We start from the raw sequence: 16,933 nt of genomic DNA, 5'->3' as shown, positions 1-16,933 counted from the left end.
AATGAAAGAACAGAAGGAGAGGGGGAAAGGAAGGAAGAAGGAACAAAAGGAAAGAAGGCAGGGAGGAGAAGGGGAGAGGGAGGGATGGAAAGAAGGGAGGGAAGGAAGGAGAAATGGAGAGAAGGAAAGGGGTAGAGGGAGGGAGTGGGCAAGGAAGGAAGGAAGGAAGGAAGGAGAAATGGAGAGAAGGAAGCAGGACATTTTCCTGGACTCCAACTCGACCCACTTAGCACACCCGTCCTTTAAATCTTATTTTAACCAGGTTTATTGTGTCGTTGTTGAGGGAACCGGGACGAAACCACCTTGACTCTCCATCCAGAGAAAGAGCCACCCAACCACGTTTTTTTTTCTCCGCAAAGCCAGAACAACGCCGCTGCTTTCGTAACACCCCAGGCGGGTCAGGGTGAGGATTCGAAGAGCCAAGACTGATCTGGGGGAGGGGACGTTCTGTTGGGGAGAGGGAGGGACCCCCCCAATTTAACCTCGCTACACAACGGCAACCCCGGCACAAGAGACTCTTTCCCAAAAGACCTTTTGCAGAAAATAAAACACCCCCCCACCTTCCTGGCAAAACCAGATCCACCCATCTGTAAAGTCTTCGCTCAATTTCTCACGGAAATCTCCCCTGCAGATGTTTGCATGTGCTCTGAAACCTGGACGGCATGATTCGAATGCATGATTCGCCCACCGCCCACAGTCCACTCATCCTTCCCTAACCCCCCCCACGCACCCAATGGAAATATTTTGGGGCGGCCCCTGGGGAGGAGCAAGGGAATCCCTACAAATCACGTCAAAACAACACCGTTCGCGCAACAACAACTTGGTGAATGGGTGCCGCTATCGCTTTTATTACAACCCTGGGGCTGGACTAGATGACCTCCGGGTTCCCTTCTGACCGCTACGATTCTAAGAGGCTGCGGTGCCTGACCTAAGCGTACAATTTTGTTTTTTTTAAAAACAAACAAAAATGCACGAATCGGTGACGATTGTGTGATAATCATGTAGGACAATGAGGACTAGGAACCTGGTTGGGTTATTTGGGGATTTCAACCTGATTTACCAGGTCAATGAAGCACCCTTTTCCCCCCATACATCAGATGTGTGGTCTCTTTCCATCCTCTCGGTGTTCTCGCAGAGGTTCGCACAACACGCTAACCCAGCGCTTTCTCACCCCCCCGGCCGTTGAAAGATGGACGGACTTCAATTCCCAGAATTCCCTAGCCAGCAGGAGAATTGTGGGAGTTGAAATCCACCCATCTTAAAACATGAGAAATACTGCGCTAAACCTACTAGCAAGTGGGATTTCTGGAATCGCAGAAGTCCAGGCCCCCCATTTAAACACCTCAGATTAACCATCAATCCCTGTTAAACTGGGTTCACAGCAAAGACAACATGGTGGATTATGACTGGAGACATTTGGCCACTCCCACCACCTGGCCTACCTCACCGTGCCATTGTAGGAATATCTCTATCTCTATCTCTTTATCTATCTATCTATTTATCTATCTATATCTCTATATCTATCTATCTAATATATCTATATATCTCTGTCTCTGTCTCTCTCTCTCTCTCTATTTCTATATCTATCTATCTATCTATCTATCTATCTATCTATCTATCTATCTATCTATCTCTAATATATCTATATATCTCTGTCACTGTCTCTCTCTCTCTCTATAAAAAATCTCTCTATTTATCTCTCTCTCTCTCTATTTATCTATCTATATCTCTATATCTATCTATCTAATATATCTATATATCTCTATTTCTATATCTATCTATCTATCTATCTATCTATCTATCTATCTATCTATCTATCTATCTATCTCTAATATATCTATATCTATATATCTCTGTCTCTCTGTCTCTCTCTCTCTCTCTCTCTCTCAAATCTCTCTCTCTTTCTCTCTCTCTATCCATCCATCCACAAATATATATAAAAATATGACCACCAGCAAACACCCACTCAAAGAAGCCAGGGGCCACATGGATTATTAGTGGGCCTTCACCTGTACGGAACTACAGTTCCCAGCATCCCCTGCCAGTCTTGATGGGGTAGGGGGGGAAAGGAGGCGGGATCAACAACCCAGCCTTCCCACTTCCTTCTGGGCAGCCTTGGCCAACCGTGCCCCGCCCCAATTTTACAGGAAAGCCAAGCTCCAAGCTGCAGCTTTGCCTCTTGCCCATTCAGCGCTGCTAGTCCTCAGTGTCCGGTAGAGTGCCTCTAAATGGGGAGGCTCCATTTTGCAAAATTTAGGAAAAGGTGCTTCAAGGGGGGAAATCATACAGCGCAGAAGGATGGCGGGGGGGACAATGAGTATCTCCCCCTCCCAATTTTAATATTTCTTTTTACGGTGGGGGTGTGGGATGAAAAATTCCCTCCCTTTCATTTCGTCTCTCTATATTGTGTCTACCTTGCAGCCAATTATACCATAAATTCCATAAATTTGCAGCACTTCTGCCTCCTTCTCGCTTCTCTCTCCTTCATTTCCATCCATTTCTGCACACTCTAAAACCTTTTTCTAAATGATCCTAGCAAGGTTATATGGTGTGATCAAATAATTTGGGATGAATAGACATAACCATGTACATTTATGCATAAATATGCAAATAACTACGTAAATATATGAACGTGCCACAAATTAAATGTTAAACAATGGTCATAATGTTTAGTACTATTCTTTTTTTTAAAGAAATTCATTTATTCAACGTTTCAACAATTAAAAAATAAATCTCCACATTTTGCAACGATATGGTAACCGTGTTTACATTGGTTAATAACATCCGTAACTTTGTTATCCATAACTCTATGAAGTTTTCCCTTGTTCTGAGCATTTTTATACATATATTTATTTATATTTATATTTTTATATTTATATTTATATTTATATATATATATATATATATATATATATATATATATATATATATATATATATATATATATATATATATATATATATATATATTTTTACAGAAACAATATTTTAGCAATATTCTATATCCTTAAGATGATGTCCAAGTAAGGGAACGCTACTTGCAAATAGGCTGCAATGAATGGAAGTATGTTTTTTTTCATTGGTTTTTTTTTTTTAAATGTAGAATTTGTTTAATAAAGTTTTTTTTATGTATATATTAAAAGAAAAAAGGAAAGGAAGAAAGAAAACAAGCTAAGGACTGGCAGTTGAATGCTTACAAGAGGCTTCCGTGCCCAACGTTATATTAGTTCATTAGGTATCCTGGTGTCATAAACTCACCTTTAATGTAGAGGTTCTTGTCAGGCCCAATTGGTGCCCTTTTCAACCCGATTTTGGGCAGAATTGGCTATATTTTCCCCCCAAGCGTTGGCACAAATGAATTGCAGATTAGATGCCACTATTTGGTGGGGGGGTTTCCCTCCCCCTAAATGGGGGGGGCTCCCTTTCCCTCCCCAATTTCCTCCTTTCCCCCCCCCCCTCTCTCCTCTTTTCAGCACTGGCGCTGTCCCTTCTTCCAAACCAGACTGCGGAAAATTCACACAACCGGGTTAAAAAAAGAAGGGGAAAAGAAAACAGCCTTCGGGGAGGGGTTGGTTTAGTAGGAAACCCAGCGGGAGAAACCCCCCACCCTCAACCCATCCTCCGCCCCTCGAACACGCATCTATCCGCGGGGCCCATTCCCACGTTCCGCATCAACCCCACGGAGCTCAAAGGGCGGGGAAGGCGATTAGCAGGAGGACCACCAGATTAAACACACACACACACACACACACACACCAAAATAAATCCCGGACGGCGCAGGGAACTGAGGGGGGCGCGTCGGCGAAGAGCAGTAGGCAGCCCCTCTCCCTTTTCCGGCCGAGAGGTCGTCAGAATGGCCCGACACGCATCAGGCGCAGGGAAGGAGGGGGTCAGCCAAGAGCAGTAGGCAGCCCCCTCCCTTCTCCAGCCCAGAGGTCGTCAGAACTGCCCTACACGCGTCAGGGAAGGAGGGGGTGGTCGGCGAAGAGCAGTAGGCAGCCCCCACCCTTCTCCGGCCCAGAGGTTGTCAGAACGGCCCGACACGCGTCAGGCGCAGGAAAGGAGGGAGGGTCAGCGAAGAACAGTAGGCAGCCCCCTCCTTCTCCGGCCTAGAGATCGTCAGAACGGCCCGACACGCATTAGGCGCAGGAAAGGAGGGAGGGTCGGCGAAGAGCAGTAGGCAGCCCCTCTCCCTTTTCCGGCCCAGAGACCCCGACACGCGTCAGGAACGGCGAAGACAGCCCTCCTTCTCCGGCCCAGAGGTCGTCAGAACGGCCGACACGCGTCAGGAAGGGGGGGGGTCGGCGAAGAGCAGTAGGCAGCCCCCCTCCCTTCTCCGGCCCAGAGGTCGTCAGAACGTCCCGACACGCGTCCGGCTGCGCGGAGACTACGGAACCACCCTCCACCACCCCCGCTTCCCCCGACGAGCCCGCTGACCTGGTGCCTTTGTCGCCCATGGCCGAGGCCGCCCTGGCCCGGGCCGGGCGCGGGGAAGAGCCCGGCTGCAGGAAGGGGACGAGCGGCGGCCGGGCGAGGCTCCGTCGGGGCGGCTCGGGTCGTTCCTGGAGGCGGCGGGGCGGGCGGGGCGGCGCAGGCCGTCCGCTTCCCCCGGGAGAGGCTGCCGGGGCTCCGCCGGGTGCTGCCTCGGCTCTCCTCGCCGACGCCTGCGGGGCTCCGGGCTGCTCGGTCCGCGGAGCAGCTCTGGACGCTGCAGCGGAGTTGCTACGCCGCCTCCGCCTCCTCCTCCTTTTTCTCCTCCTCCTTTTTCTCCTCCTCCTCCTCCTCCTCCTTCTCCTTTCCCTCCTTCTACTCTTCCTCCTCCTCCTTTTCCTCTTCCTCCTTTTTCCTCCTCCTCCTTTTTCTCCTTCTCCTTTTTGTCCTCCTCCTCCTCTCCCCCTTCTATTCTTCCTCCTCCTCCTTTTTCTCCTTCTCCTCCTCCTCCTTCTTTCCCTCCTCCTCCTCCTCTACCTCCTCCTCCCCTCCTCCTACCTTCTTTCCCTCCTTCTACTCTTCCTCCTCCTGCTTTTCCTCTTCCTCCTTTTTCTCCTTCTCCTTTTTCTCCTCCTCCTCTACCTCCTCTACCTCCTCCTCCTCCTTTCCCCTTCTACTCTTCCTCCTCCTCCTTTTTCTCCTTCTTTTCTCCTCCTCCTTTTTCTCCTCCTCCTCCTCCTCCTCCTCCTTTCCCCCTTCTACTCTTCCTCCTCCTCCTTTTTCTCCTCCTCCTCCTCCTCCTTTCCCTCCCTCCTCCTCCTTTTTCTCCTTCTCCTTCTCCTCCTCCTTTCTCTCCTTCCTCTCCTTCTCTTTCTCCTCCTTTTTCTCCTTCTCCTTTTCCTCCTCCTACAGCCGCCGCGTCACGCCCGGGAGCGCCAGGCAGCAGCCCCTCTCTTGCAGGCGCGGGGAGCCGCGTTCACACGCCGCCCGGCTGCAGCCCCTGCATCACGTGTCCGGCAGGCGGGAGGAAGGGAGGGAGGGAGGGATGGCGAGCGAGCGAGCGAGCGAGCTGGGGAGGGGGAGGGCGAAAGAAGCTTGCCTGCTTGCCAAGCCGGGCTCAGGAAGGGGAGGGGACGCGTGCACGCGAGAGGGGCGGGGAGGGGCGGACGGACGCAAGCGGCGACCTCACGACCAAGCCTGGGAAAGGGGGAGGAGGGGGGTGTTCTCCCTTCCTCCCCTCCTGTGATAAAGCCGGAGGTCCCGCCATTCTCCGCCAGCCTCCCCATTCCATGAGATTCCCAAGGGACCTTGGAGGTCATCTAGTCCAACCCTCTGCTCGAGCAGGAGACCCTATAGTACCCTTTCAGACAAATGGCTGCCCAATCTCTTCTTAAAAACCCCCAGGGGTTGTGTTTTGATTAACTGAGCTGGAAGGGACCTTGTAGGTCATCTAGTCCAACCCCCACCCAAGCGGGAGACCCTAACACCATTTCTGACAGAGGGCAGCCCAGTCTCTTCTTGAAAGCCTCCAGAGATGAAGCTCCCACAACGTCTGAAGGCAACTTCTCTTCCATGGGTTGATTGTTCTCCCTGTCAGAAAGTTTCTCCTTATTTCCAGGTTGAATCTCTCCTTGATCAGTTTCCATCCATTGTTCCTTGTTTGGTCTTCGGGGGCTTTGGAGAATAGCTTGACCCCCTTCCTCCTCCTCTCTGGGGCAGCCCCTCCCTCAAATATTGGAAGGCTGCTCTCCTGTCTCCCTTGACAAGCCAATGATGGTAGGTGGCTAGAATGTCAGAACCGGTCAGCTGCCAGAACTTTGAATCCGGGTGGCAAATACAGTGACCAAAGTTACAACAGCACCGAAAAAAAAAGTGACTTATGACCATTTTTCCCACTTATGACCATTGAAGCTTCGCTGAGATCACGGGATCCAAGTTCAGATGACCACCAACCGACTCACATTTATGACAGTCCTGGGGGGTGGGGGTAGTTCACGTGATTTCCCCTTTTACGATCTCTTCCGACAAGAAAGTCAACGGGGGAGGGGGAAGCAGATTCGCTTAACAACCCTGTGGCTCACTTTCACATCCGCGGTGATTCACTTAACGACGTGGGCAAGAAAAGATCGCAAAATGCACGTAACGATGGTCTCTCTCAGCAGCGGAAATGTTGGGTCATAAAGTGAAGGGCTCTCTGCACTGCTGGGGATGTCCGTTGTCCCTTGGAACGGTCATTAAGCAGCCCGTCGTAAGTTGAGGACTGTCCGTGCAATGGCTCGGTGCTTGTACAGCGGAGGAGGAGGAGGAGGAGGCCACATCTGACCAAGGCTTGGATGGGATCCCAGGATTGTCGGCTACGCTGGGAAGATGAAAACCATTCCGGATCGTGGTATTCCACCACATCCGCCCTGTGGTCACGAAAGAGACACGGACGAGACCACGAAGTCGGTGGCCTCAGGCAAACCTTTGGAATCAACCACGAAACTTAAGGACCAAGAGGAAACAGACTACTACTTACAGTAACAGCCAAAATTGTGGAAACCTGTTTTTTTTTGAGGGGGGGGTGTATTTTTGAGGTTTGGGTGGCTAATAACACCACTTTTTTTTAAGTAGTCCCCTACAATGGAAAGATAAGGTAGTCAAGAATGTAATGCAACGAAGCTCTTTCAATTATCTGTATTCTGTGAAAAATTATAGATCAGAAACGACCCAGTCATAAAACCCAGGTAATAGAAGCAATCGTTCAATTTTGGTTTCACCTTGTAACAGCTGCAGAACTATGGGAAGACCTTGTAAGTCATGCTAAAGATTACCTAAACTAAGTATTAACTGACGTTGAAGACCCCTGCTCTAATCCACCAGAATAGAATAGAAAACAGAATAGAATAGAAAACAGAATAGAACAGAAAATATAATGGAATTGAATGGAATGGAATAGAATAGAATAGAATATAGAAAATAGAATAGAATAGAAAACAGAAGAGAATAGAAGAGAAGAGAAAATATAATGGAATGGAATAGAATAGAATATGGAAAACAGAATAGAATAGAAAATATAATGGAATGGAATTGAATGAATAGAATATAGAAAACAGAATAGAATAGAAAACTGAATAGAATAGAAAACTGAATAGAACAGAAAATATAATGGAATTGAATGGAATAGAATAGAATATAGAAAATAGAATAGAATAGAAAACAGAATAGAATAGAAAACAGAATAGAATAGAAAACAGAATAGAACAGAAAATATAATGGAATTGAATGGAATAGAATAGAATATAGAAAATAGAATAGAATAGAAAACAGAATAGAATAGAAAACAGAATAGAATAGAAAGCAGAATAGAATAGAACAGAAAATATAATGGAATGGAATGGAATAGAATATAGAAAATAGAATAGAATAGAAAATAGAATAGAAAGCAGAATAGAATAGAAAATATACTGGAATGGAATGGAATAGAATATAGAAAACAGAACAGAAAACAGAATAGAATAGAAAAGAGAATAGAATAGAAAATATAATGGAATTGAATGAACAGAATATAGAAAACAGAATAGAATAGAAAGCAGAATAGAATAACAGAGTTGGAAGGGATCTTGAAGGTCTTCTAGTCCAACCCTGCTCAGGCAGGAAACCCTACCCCACTTTGCATGCAGGCTCTGTCCGTTACGTTGAGAAAAACGGATACCTGAAAACTATCTATGGGCCTCACCACACCTTCCATGCCCACACCCTCATTGTGGGTCCCGGCTTCCGCCCATAATATTTTAGCCTAAAATCACACACCAGACACAGCTTTAGATAAATAAAACATGAATTTTATTGAAAACGATCGGAAGAGCAATTCGGCACAGAGGCACTGAACCCCTGATTAAAAACAGGGTGCGGGAAAGATGATGTCTCCCAAGATGGCGTCCACTTCCAGGCTTCACTCGCCTACACAGAGGTACCAAGTCAGTGAACCCAATGTCGATTAATTCCATTGGAGGAAAGCTTAGGATTTGGAGGGTTAGTCAGTCAGGCCCAGGATTGTAGAGGAGCATCCATTTTCGGCCGGTTATCAGCGATTAAGGGACCAGCCCCCTTTTTTTGAGATGGTCCTGCTAGTTAGTACACGATACCCAAGTCGTCTGGATACGGGACGATGGCTTCCACCCTGTTGAGATTGTGGAGAACCGCATGCAGGTCGGCCAGGCAGTCGTGGAAAAACTCCATCCCGACATCCATGATCTCCTTGGCTTCGACCAACGTGGGAAAGAAATTCAGGGGGCCCAGTTTCTCGTGGGTTTCGGGACGAGAAGCCCACCGCGTCAGGGATGGATGATGGAAGGTGAGGAAGTCATGAAGGACCTTGAAGCAAACCAGAGTCTTCCACAGCTCCAGCTCCTCCAGGACCTGCTGAAAGAGGGCCAGGTATTCCACGCAGGTTGGCCCCTCCCAGTCGTCTTCCATCTCCTCCAGGAAGTCGCGGAGACCCGAGAAGCTGAGGTAGGTCTTCCACGGAGAAAGCATGACCAGCAGCCTGGAGACAGGAGACAGGATCTCCAAAACGCCTTCTTCAGACAGCTTCTTCTGCTCCTCGGAGGGCGGGTGGAGGAGGCCAGCGGTCTGCAAGCCCTTCAGAAGGTTGGAGAATTTGTTGAGGAGGAGGAAGAAGTCCGTGTCCTCCAAGATCTCCACCATGGTGGGGATGCTGCCCACGATGCTCCTGGCGAAGGAATGGTCCCATTTCTCCTGGTCATTCGGGGCAAAGGACACGCTGAGGAGCTCAGTGGAAACTCCCACCATGTCCAGAGCCTCCGGCAGCCGAGTCAGGCTCTTTAAATAGTCCTCCTGCCACATGATCCAGTTGACCTGGCCCCAACCCTAGGAGATCTCAGGAGCCTCTTCCTACAAGACAAGAGAGATGGACATCCCAGAGTTAACAGAGCCAGAAGGGATCTTGGAGGTCATCTACTCCAACCCCCACTGCCCTATTCCATGTTCTGACCAAGGGCTTCCTGAGACCATAATGAAGCGCACACGCTTGGTCCAAACAACTCGTGTTTTATTTCAATGTCTTGGAATGATGTTCATTCCCAGCCCGTAATGAGTCCCAAACAGTCCCTCGAGATAAGCACTCACCTTTCTCTCCTTTGAATGGCTGCCAACAACTAAAGTGCCCAATTAAGTGTAAAAAACCAACCGAAGTACACACAGAGCTTCAAGGATTAATCTAGAGTGAACAACGTTGCTTCCTGCAAAGACTCCTCTCCCTTTGCTCCTCCTTTGCGCCCTGTGGGAGGAGCCAATCACCTCCCAGCCTGGAAGGAAGGAAGGTTGGGAAAGGGAGGAGGAGGAGGAGGAGGGAAGGAAGGAGAGAGGGAAAGTGGGAGGGATGGGAAGGATGACTCTGGAGTCCTCGGCGGTGTTGGCTACACCCTGTTTGCACTGAAGATACTCCCCAATTGGGTTGAGAAACATCTGCAAGAAAACCACCCAACTCAGAGAGCACCAGGGACCCCCCTCATCCAGTTCAATCCTGAACTACAAATATCCTCGTCTCTCAGGCAGAAAATATATATATATATATATTTCTCACGACAGAGGGAGGAAAAAATGGACTGGGGGAAAAAGTAAACTTGGTTGAGCCGGTTATGCTAATTGCTTCCAACAGAGAGGAGCATCTTGGTTAACCCAGCTTCCTTTGAGAAATCCCTAGTGGGGTTGTTTAAACTCAACATTCAAGGTTTATTTAAGCTAAAATAGCAAAAAAGAAAGAAAGAAAGAAAAGAAAAAAAGAAGAAAAATGTAGTCCCCCTCCCCCAAAAGCATGAATAATTGTTCTAAACATGGCTTGTAGTCACTAAATGTCTGGCAAAACAGCAATTATATTATTTCACCGTCCTCAAACAAGCAAGATAACATTTTTTTTCCTTGTTTATCCTACAGCCTTTTCTTTCCCCCTTAGTTTTCCACGTTATATATTAAATTTTAACACAATCTTGAAACCAGAAAAGGAAAAGAAATTCATGGAAACCCAATCTATGAAGGGCTCCGGGTTGAGGGACAAATGGCAAGGAAGGAACCCCCCCCCCCCCAGAAACACAAAACCCCTTCAAAAAAGAGAAAACGGTAGCCCCTTTCTGCCTTAACACAACCCGTTACAGATTAAACAGAGTTGGCAGGGATCTCAGAGGTCATCCAGTCCAACCCCACCACCCACCCAAGCAGGAGACCCCCTTACACCAGAGGTCTCCAAACTTGAAGACTTGTGAACTTCCAACTCTCAGCATAGCTTGGCTGAGGAATTCTGGGAGTTGAAGCCTCCCCAAGTCTTCAAGTTGCCAAGTTTGGGTACCAAATGCCCCCCACTATTTTCTGACAAACGGCGGTCCCATCTCTTCTTCAAAGTCTCAAGTGATTAAAGGGCATTAAAATTGTGCAAAAGGCTTAGCCCGGCTGCAACTTTCAGGTCATTTTAATATATTTTATTCCAAAGGCAACAAACCAACATTTAACCAAAACAGGTAGAAAAAACACCTAGGCGATGGTCTGTCTGTCTGTCTGTCTGTCTTCCTTCCTTCCTTCCTTCCTTCCTTCCTTCCTTCCTTCCTTCCCTTCTTTTTCATTTAATTACAAAGTGGCTTTCACTGCAGAGCCAAACCCAGCCTTTTTTGGGGGGGGGGGAGGAATCAAAGGACCCCTGAACCAGATCAACCCACCTGCCTGCACTCACCTCTGGAGGGGACACCCCAAACTCCAAGGGAAAAGGAAAGAAAACCGCCCCCCCTTGGCCCTTTTAAAGGACCTTCTACTAATTGGGAGAAACCAAACCTTTGGGGGGCTTTGCAAAAGCAAAGAACTCCAGGCCGGGGACCTGATCCTGCAAGGATTTTTGCAGGAGATCTCAGCTGGTTCCAGCCTCACCTGGTGCATCTCCACCAAGAGGACTGACCATTGGGAGGTTGGGTTTCGGTTGCTGGTTCTTTTTGGGGTGACTCCCCCAAAGCAGAAAAGGGGTGCTTGGAACAGTGTTATCACAACCCTGGAAACTTAAAAGAGGGGTGGACTTCAACTCCCAGAAGTCCCTAGCGGGCTGTGTTAGAGAGCAAAGCTCCCCACTTCCTTCTAGCACTGATGATGTTACCTAGTTTGGTTATGAAATGTCTGCAAGAAAACAGCCAAGCTCAGAGAGCACCAAGGACCCCAGTTTTTCCTCCTCCTCCTCCTCCTCCTCCTCCTCCTCCTCCTCCTCCTCCTCCTCCTCCTCCTCCTCCCAAAACCTCCTCCCTTCTAGTACTGAGGATGTTACCTAGTTTGGTTATGAAATGTCTGCAAGAAAACAGCCAAGCTCAGAGAGAGCACCAAGGACGCCAGTTTTTCTCCTCCTCCTCCTCCTCCTCCCCCTCCCCCTCCCCCCCCAAACCCTACTCCCTTCTAGTACTGAGGATGTTACTTAGTTGGGTCATGAGATGTTTGTAAGAAAAACACCAAACTCAGAGAGCATCAAGAACCCCACATTTCTTCTTCCTCTTCCTCCTCCTCCCTCCTTGCAAACTCCATTCCCTTCTAGCACTGATGATGTTCCCTAGTTGGGTCATGAAATGTCTACAACAAAGCTACCAAGCTCAGAGAGCACCATGGACCCCCACAGTCCTCCTCTTCCTCCACACCCCACTAGCACTGATGATATAACCTAGTCTGATCACGAAACACCTGCAAGAAAACAACCCACTTCAGGGAGCACGGAGGGCCTCTCATTTCTCCTTCTCATCCTCCACAAACCCATCGTTAGGTGGGGAATTCTGGGTTTCGAAGTCCAAACTGCCAAAGTTGAGATAAGCCGGTTTTACAATTCAACCGTTTGTGACTCAGATCCATTTTGTAAAGGGGAATGTTTGGGGGGGCTGTAGGTACCCTTAATGTTTGGGGAGGGGTGGTTTGGTGGCATGAAGGGGGCACATTCTCATTTCACTGATTTATGTGGATTTTTTTTTATAGCCCCAGGGCCGAAGACTTTGAGTGAGTTCTACTACTGTAAAGCAGAGGTCTCCAAACTTGGCCACTTTTAAGACTTGTGGACTTCAACTCCCAGAATCCCCCAGCCAGCCAGGAATGATAGAGTTGGAAGAGACCAGAAAGGTCATCTAAGTTCTGTATTTCTCAACCTGGGCCACTTTAAGACTGCTGGACTTCAACTCCCAGAATTCCTCAGCCAGCCAGGAATGATAGAGTTGGAAGAGACCAGAAGGGCCATCTAAATCAGGGGTCTCCAACTTTGGCCACTTTTAAGACTTGTGGACTTCAACTCCCAGAATCCCCCAGCCAGCCAGGAATGATAGAGTTGGAAGAGACCAGAAAGGTCATTTAAGTTCTGTATTTCTCAACCTGGGCCACTTTAAGACTGCTGGACTTCAACTCCCAGAATTCCCCAGCCAGCCAGGAATGATAGAGTTGGGAGAGACCAGAAGGGTCATCTAAGTCAGGGGTCTCCAACTTTGGCCACTTTTAAGACTTGTGGACTTCAACTCCCAGAATTCCTCAGCCAGCCAGGAATGATAGAGTTGGGAGAGACCAGAAGGGTCATCTAAGTCAGGGGTCTCCAACTTTGGCCACTTTTAAGACTTGTGGACTTCAACTCCCAGAATTCCTCAGCCAGCCAGGAATGATAGAGTTGGAAGAGACCAGAAGGGTCATCTAAGTCAGGAGTCTCCCACCTGGGCCACTGTAAGACTTGTGGACTTCAACTCCCAGAATCTCCCAGCCAGCCAGGAATGATAGAGTTGGAAGAGACCAGAAGGGTCATCTAAGTCAGGGGTCTCCCACCTGGGCCCCTTTAAGACTTGTGGACTTCAACTCCCAGAATTCTCCAGCCAGTTATGTAGGTTAGCATGTTGGCTTGTTGTGTCTCATTGCTGTGTTATGGTTTGACTGGCAGGTCAAAAAAAATAAAAATGAAGTAGACAACTGCAATCGCGCAATCGGAAGTTTTGCCTTCTTGGTTAGGTGCCTTGGGCCAGAACTTCCTGGTCCCCAACTCCACTCTTAAATTTCCGATCCTTTGAGTCCACACGATGATGGAGAGTCCCCTGTGGCCTCCTCCTGCCTCTTCTCTTGAGGTCTCGGAAGCCTGTTAGCAGGGGGCTGGGCTAGACATCCTCCAGGGTCCCTTCCAACTCTGGTTCTTCTGTTAAGACCACACAGGAATGGTCGCTCTTGCTTCCAAGATGCTCCACCAGAAGTTCCTCCTTGGTAGACCGATCCGAATGCAACCACCACTTACTACAAAGATACTCAACTCTGGCATGGTTGAAGCTCTCTGTTGTCAGATACAAACCCACTACGTTTTTGGTATCACATTTATTTGTTTGCTTATTTAATATTAGATTTATATGGCCACCCGATTACTCCCAGTGACTCTGGGTTGTTTACAAAAAATAAGAACCCCCGATATACAACGATATAAACAATGACTGCCCCCTCCCATTTATACAAAGGCTACATATTTGGGGACGTTGACATTCTAGAAAGAGTGCAGAGAAAGAGCAAAAAAGAGGATTAAAGGCTTGGAGGAAAAAACTCTTGCAGGATTTGGGAACGGCCAGTCTAGTGAAAAGAAGGACTAGGGATGACACGATAGCAGGCTTCCAATATTTGAGGGGCTGCCCCAAAGAAGAGGAAGCGGAGTCAACCTATTCTCACTAGATGACCTACAAGGTCCCTTCCAACTCTGATAATTTGTAATCTTTCTTTCTTTTTCCCCCTTTTCTTCCTTCCTTTTCCTCTTTCTTTCTTTCCCCTTGTATCTCAACCCCACCCTTTCCCTCCCTTAATTTCCCTTCTGCAGGGAACGATGGATGGAAACTGATCCAGGAGAGATTCAACCTGGAAATAAGGAGGAATTTTCTGACAGGGAGAACGATCAACCCATGGAACAGAAGTTGCCCTCGGAAGTTGTGGGAGCTTCATCCCTGGAGGCTTTCAAGAAGAGACTGGACTCCCATCTGTCAGAAATGGTGTGGGGTCTCCCGCTTGGGCGGGGGGCTGGACTAGATGACCTACAAGGTCCCTTCCAACTCTATTCTGTCTTCTTCTTCTTCTTCTTCTTCTTCTTCTTCTTCTTCTTCTTCTTCTTCTTTTCTTCTTCTTCTTCTTCCTCTTCCTCCTCCTCCTGTCTCAATTATTTCTTCTTCTCCTCCTCCTTCTTCTCCTCCTCCTCCTCCTCCTTCTTCTTCTTCCTCCTCCTCCTCCTCCTGTCTCAATTACTTCTTCTTCTTCCTCTTCCTCCTCCTCCTCCTGTCTCAATTATTTCTTCTTCTTCTTCTTCTTCTTCTTCTTCTTCTTCTTCTTCTTCTTCTTCTTCTTCTTCTTCTTCTTCTTCTTCTTCTTCTTCTTCTTCTTCCTCCTCCTCCTCCTCCTCCTCCTGTCTCAATTTCTTCTTCTTCTTCTTCTTCTTCTTCTTCTTCTTCTTCTTCTTCTTCTTCTTCTTCTTCTTCTTCTTCTTCTTCTTCTTCTTCTTCTTCTTCTTCTTTTCTTCTTCTTCTTCTTCCTCTTCCTCCTCCTCCTGTCTCAATTATTTCTTCTTCTCCTCCTCCTTCTTCTCCTCCTCCTCCTCCTCCTCTTCTTCTTCTTCCTCCTCCTCCTCCTCCTGTCTCAATTACTTCTTCTTCTTCCTCTTCCTCCTCCTCCTGTCTCAATTATTTCTTCTTCTTCTTCTTCTTCTTCTTCTTCTTCTTCTTCTTCTTCTTCTTCTTCTTCTTCTTCTTCTTCTTCTTCTTCTTCTTCTTCTTCTTCTTCTTCTTCTTCTTTTCTTCTTCTTCTTCCTCCTCCTCCTCCTCCTGTCTCAATTTCTTCTTCTTCTTCTTCTTCTTCTTCTTCTTCTTCTTCTTCTTCTTCTTCTTCTTCTTCTTCTTCTTCTTCTTCTTCTTCTTCTTCTTCTTCTTCTTCTTCTTCCTCCTCCTCCTCCTCCTCCTCCTCCTCCTCCTCCTCTTATTCCCCCTCTCCTCTTCTTTGTATTTTGTATAACAAAATAAAACCATAGTTAGAAGAGGCTTTCTCTGCAGGGTTTGGTTCACGGGTTATTCTTGGTCAGCCTGCCATTCAGGGGTTTCTCGGTTTGCAAATGTTTTCACACCTCGACGAAAGCAGGGAGGAGGGGGAAAGCCCCCGCCCCACTTTATCAGCAGGGCACCCGAGGCCCAAGATCAAAGCTGAGCCAAACGCTCACCATGCTCTCTGCCAACGGCTAAGGGGGGGACGGGGGGCAGCCCTTGCACACCCACCCACCCACCCACCTCCTGGGAAAACGTGTAAGAGAGAAACAGCCAGCCCAGCCTCACATCCTTTGCAAGGGCTGTTGGGGGTGAAGAGGTGTGAAGTAATTCCTCCCCCCCAAAAAGCACTTTAAGTGCGGAGAGAGGCCGACGCACAACCAACGGAAGGGGTGAGATGTAGTTTGGGTGTGTGTGTGTGTGTGTGTGTGTGTGTAATCTACCCTCCTCTGTTTAACGCTGTGGTTCGTTCTTCCTTCCAAGCACATTTCCAGAGAGTATTTTCCCCCCTATTTTTACTTGGCCCTTATACCATTTGGTAGCTGACATAATGGAGAAGATGGTTAAGCATTTGCTGCCGTCTCTGAGCTCCCTGGGGGTGAATAACAAGAGTGGGAAGGTACCTTGGAGATCATCTAGTCCAACCTCTCCCAAAAGAATGAAAGAGAAAGGAAGGAAGGAAAAAAAAAGATTACAAATTATCCTAGTTGGAAGGGACCTTGTAGGTCATCTAGTGCAACCCCCTCAAAAGAAAGAAAGAGAAAGGAAGAAGGAAGGAAGGGAAGGAGGGAGGAAGGAAAGAAAAGAAGGAAGAAAGAGATAGATTACAAATTATCATAGTTGGAAGGGACCTTGGAGGTGTTCTAGTCCAACCCCTTGAAAGAAAAAGAAAGAAAGAAAAAGAAAGACTACAAATTATCAGAGCTGGAAGGGACCTTGTAGGTCATCTAGTGCAACCCCCTCAAAAGAAAGAGAAAGGAAGAAAGAAAGAAAGAAAGAAAAAAAGAAAGAAAGAAAGAAAGAGGAAGGAAGAAAGAAAGAAAAAGAAAAGAAGGAAGGAAGGAAGATTACAAATTATTCTAGTTGGAAGGGACCTTGGAGGTGTTCTAGTCCAACCCCCTGAAAGAAAGAGAAAAAGAAAGAAAAAGATTACAAATTATCAGAGCTGGAAGGGACCTTGTAGGTCATCTAGTCCAACCCCCTCAAAAGAAAGAAAAAGAAAGAGAAAAGGAAGGAAGAGAAAGGAAGGAAGGAAGGAAGGAAGGAAGGAGGAAGAAAGAAAGAAAGAAAGAAAGAAAAAGAAAGAAAGAAAGAAAGAAAGAAAGAAAGAAAAAAAGAAAGAAAGAAAGAAAGAAAGATTACAAATTATTCTAGTTGGAAGGGACCTTGGAGGTGTTCTAGTCCAACCCTCTGAAAGAAAGAGAAAAAGAAAGAAAAAGAAAGATTACAAATTATCAGAGCTGG

The 16,933-nt window shown here is 47.4% G+C and overlaps 2 protein-coding genes across 3 annotated transcripts in view; both read right to left on the bottom strand.

Annotated features, from left to right (window-relative positions):
• The window catches only part of ARRB1 (arrestin beta 1), a 70,384-nt gene extending 65,611 nt beyond the window's left edge, over positions 1–4,773 (bottom strand). The window contains exon 1 of one of the 2 annotated variants that reach the window (XM_087937823.1): positions 4,437–4,773. In XM_087937823.1, the coding sequence (XP_087793949.1) occupies positions 4,437–4,456 (20 nt within the window). In that variant the 5' untranslated portion in view covers positions 4,457–4,773. The remainder of the gene's footprint in view (positions 1–4,436) is intronic. The other variant, XM_087937824.1, reaches the window with a different exon arrangement.
• Positions 4,774–8,476: 3,703 nt separating this feature from the next.
• On the bottom strand, positions 8,477–9,355 carry LOC148125218 (uncharacterized). Its single transcript, XM_087937889.1, has one exon. It carries the CDS (start codon positions 9,276–9,278, stop codon positions 8,544–8,546), a length of 735 nt encoding a protein of 244 aa, XP_087794015.1. The 5' UTR covers positions 9,279–9,355; the 3' UTR covers positions 8,477–8,543.
• Positions 9,356–16,933: the final 7,578 nt, after the last annotated feature.

This window comes from Pseudonaja textilis, chromosome 7, assembly GCF_049901715.1.
Source record: "Pseudonaja textilis isolate UNSWEBS1 chromosome 7, rPseTex1.2, whole genome shotgun sequence".
Classification (NCBI taxonomy): Eukaryota; Metazoa; Chordata; class Lepidosauria; order Squamata; family Elapidae; genus Pseudonaja; species Pseudonaja textilis.
This window is presented reverse-complemented; position numbering and strand designations above follow the sequence as displayed.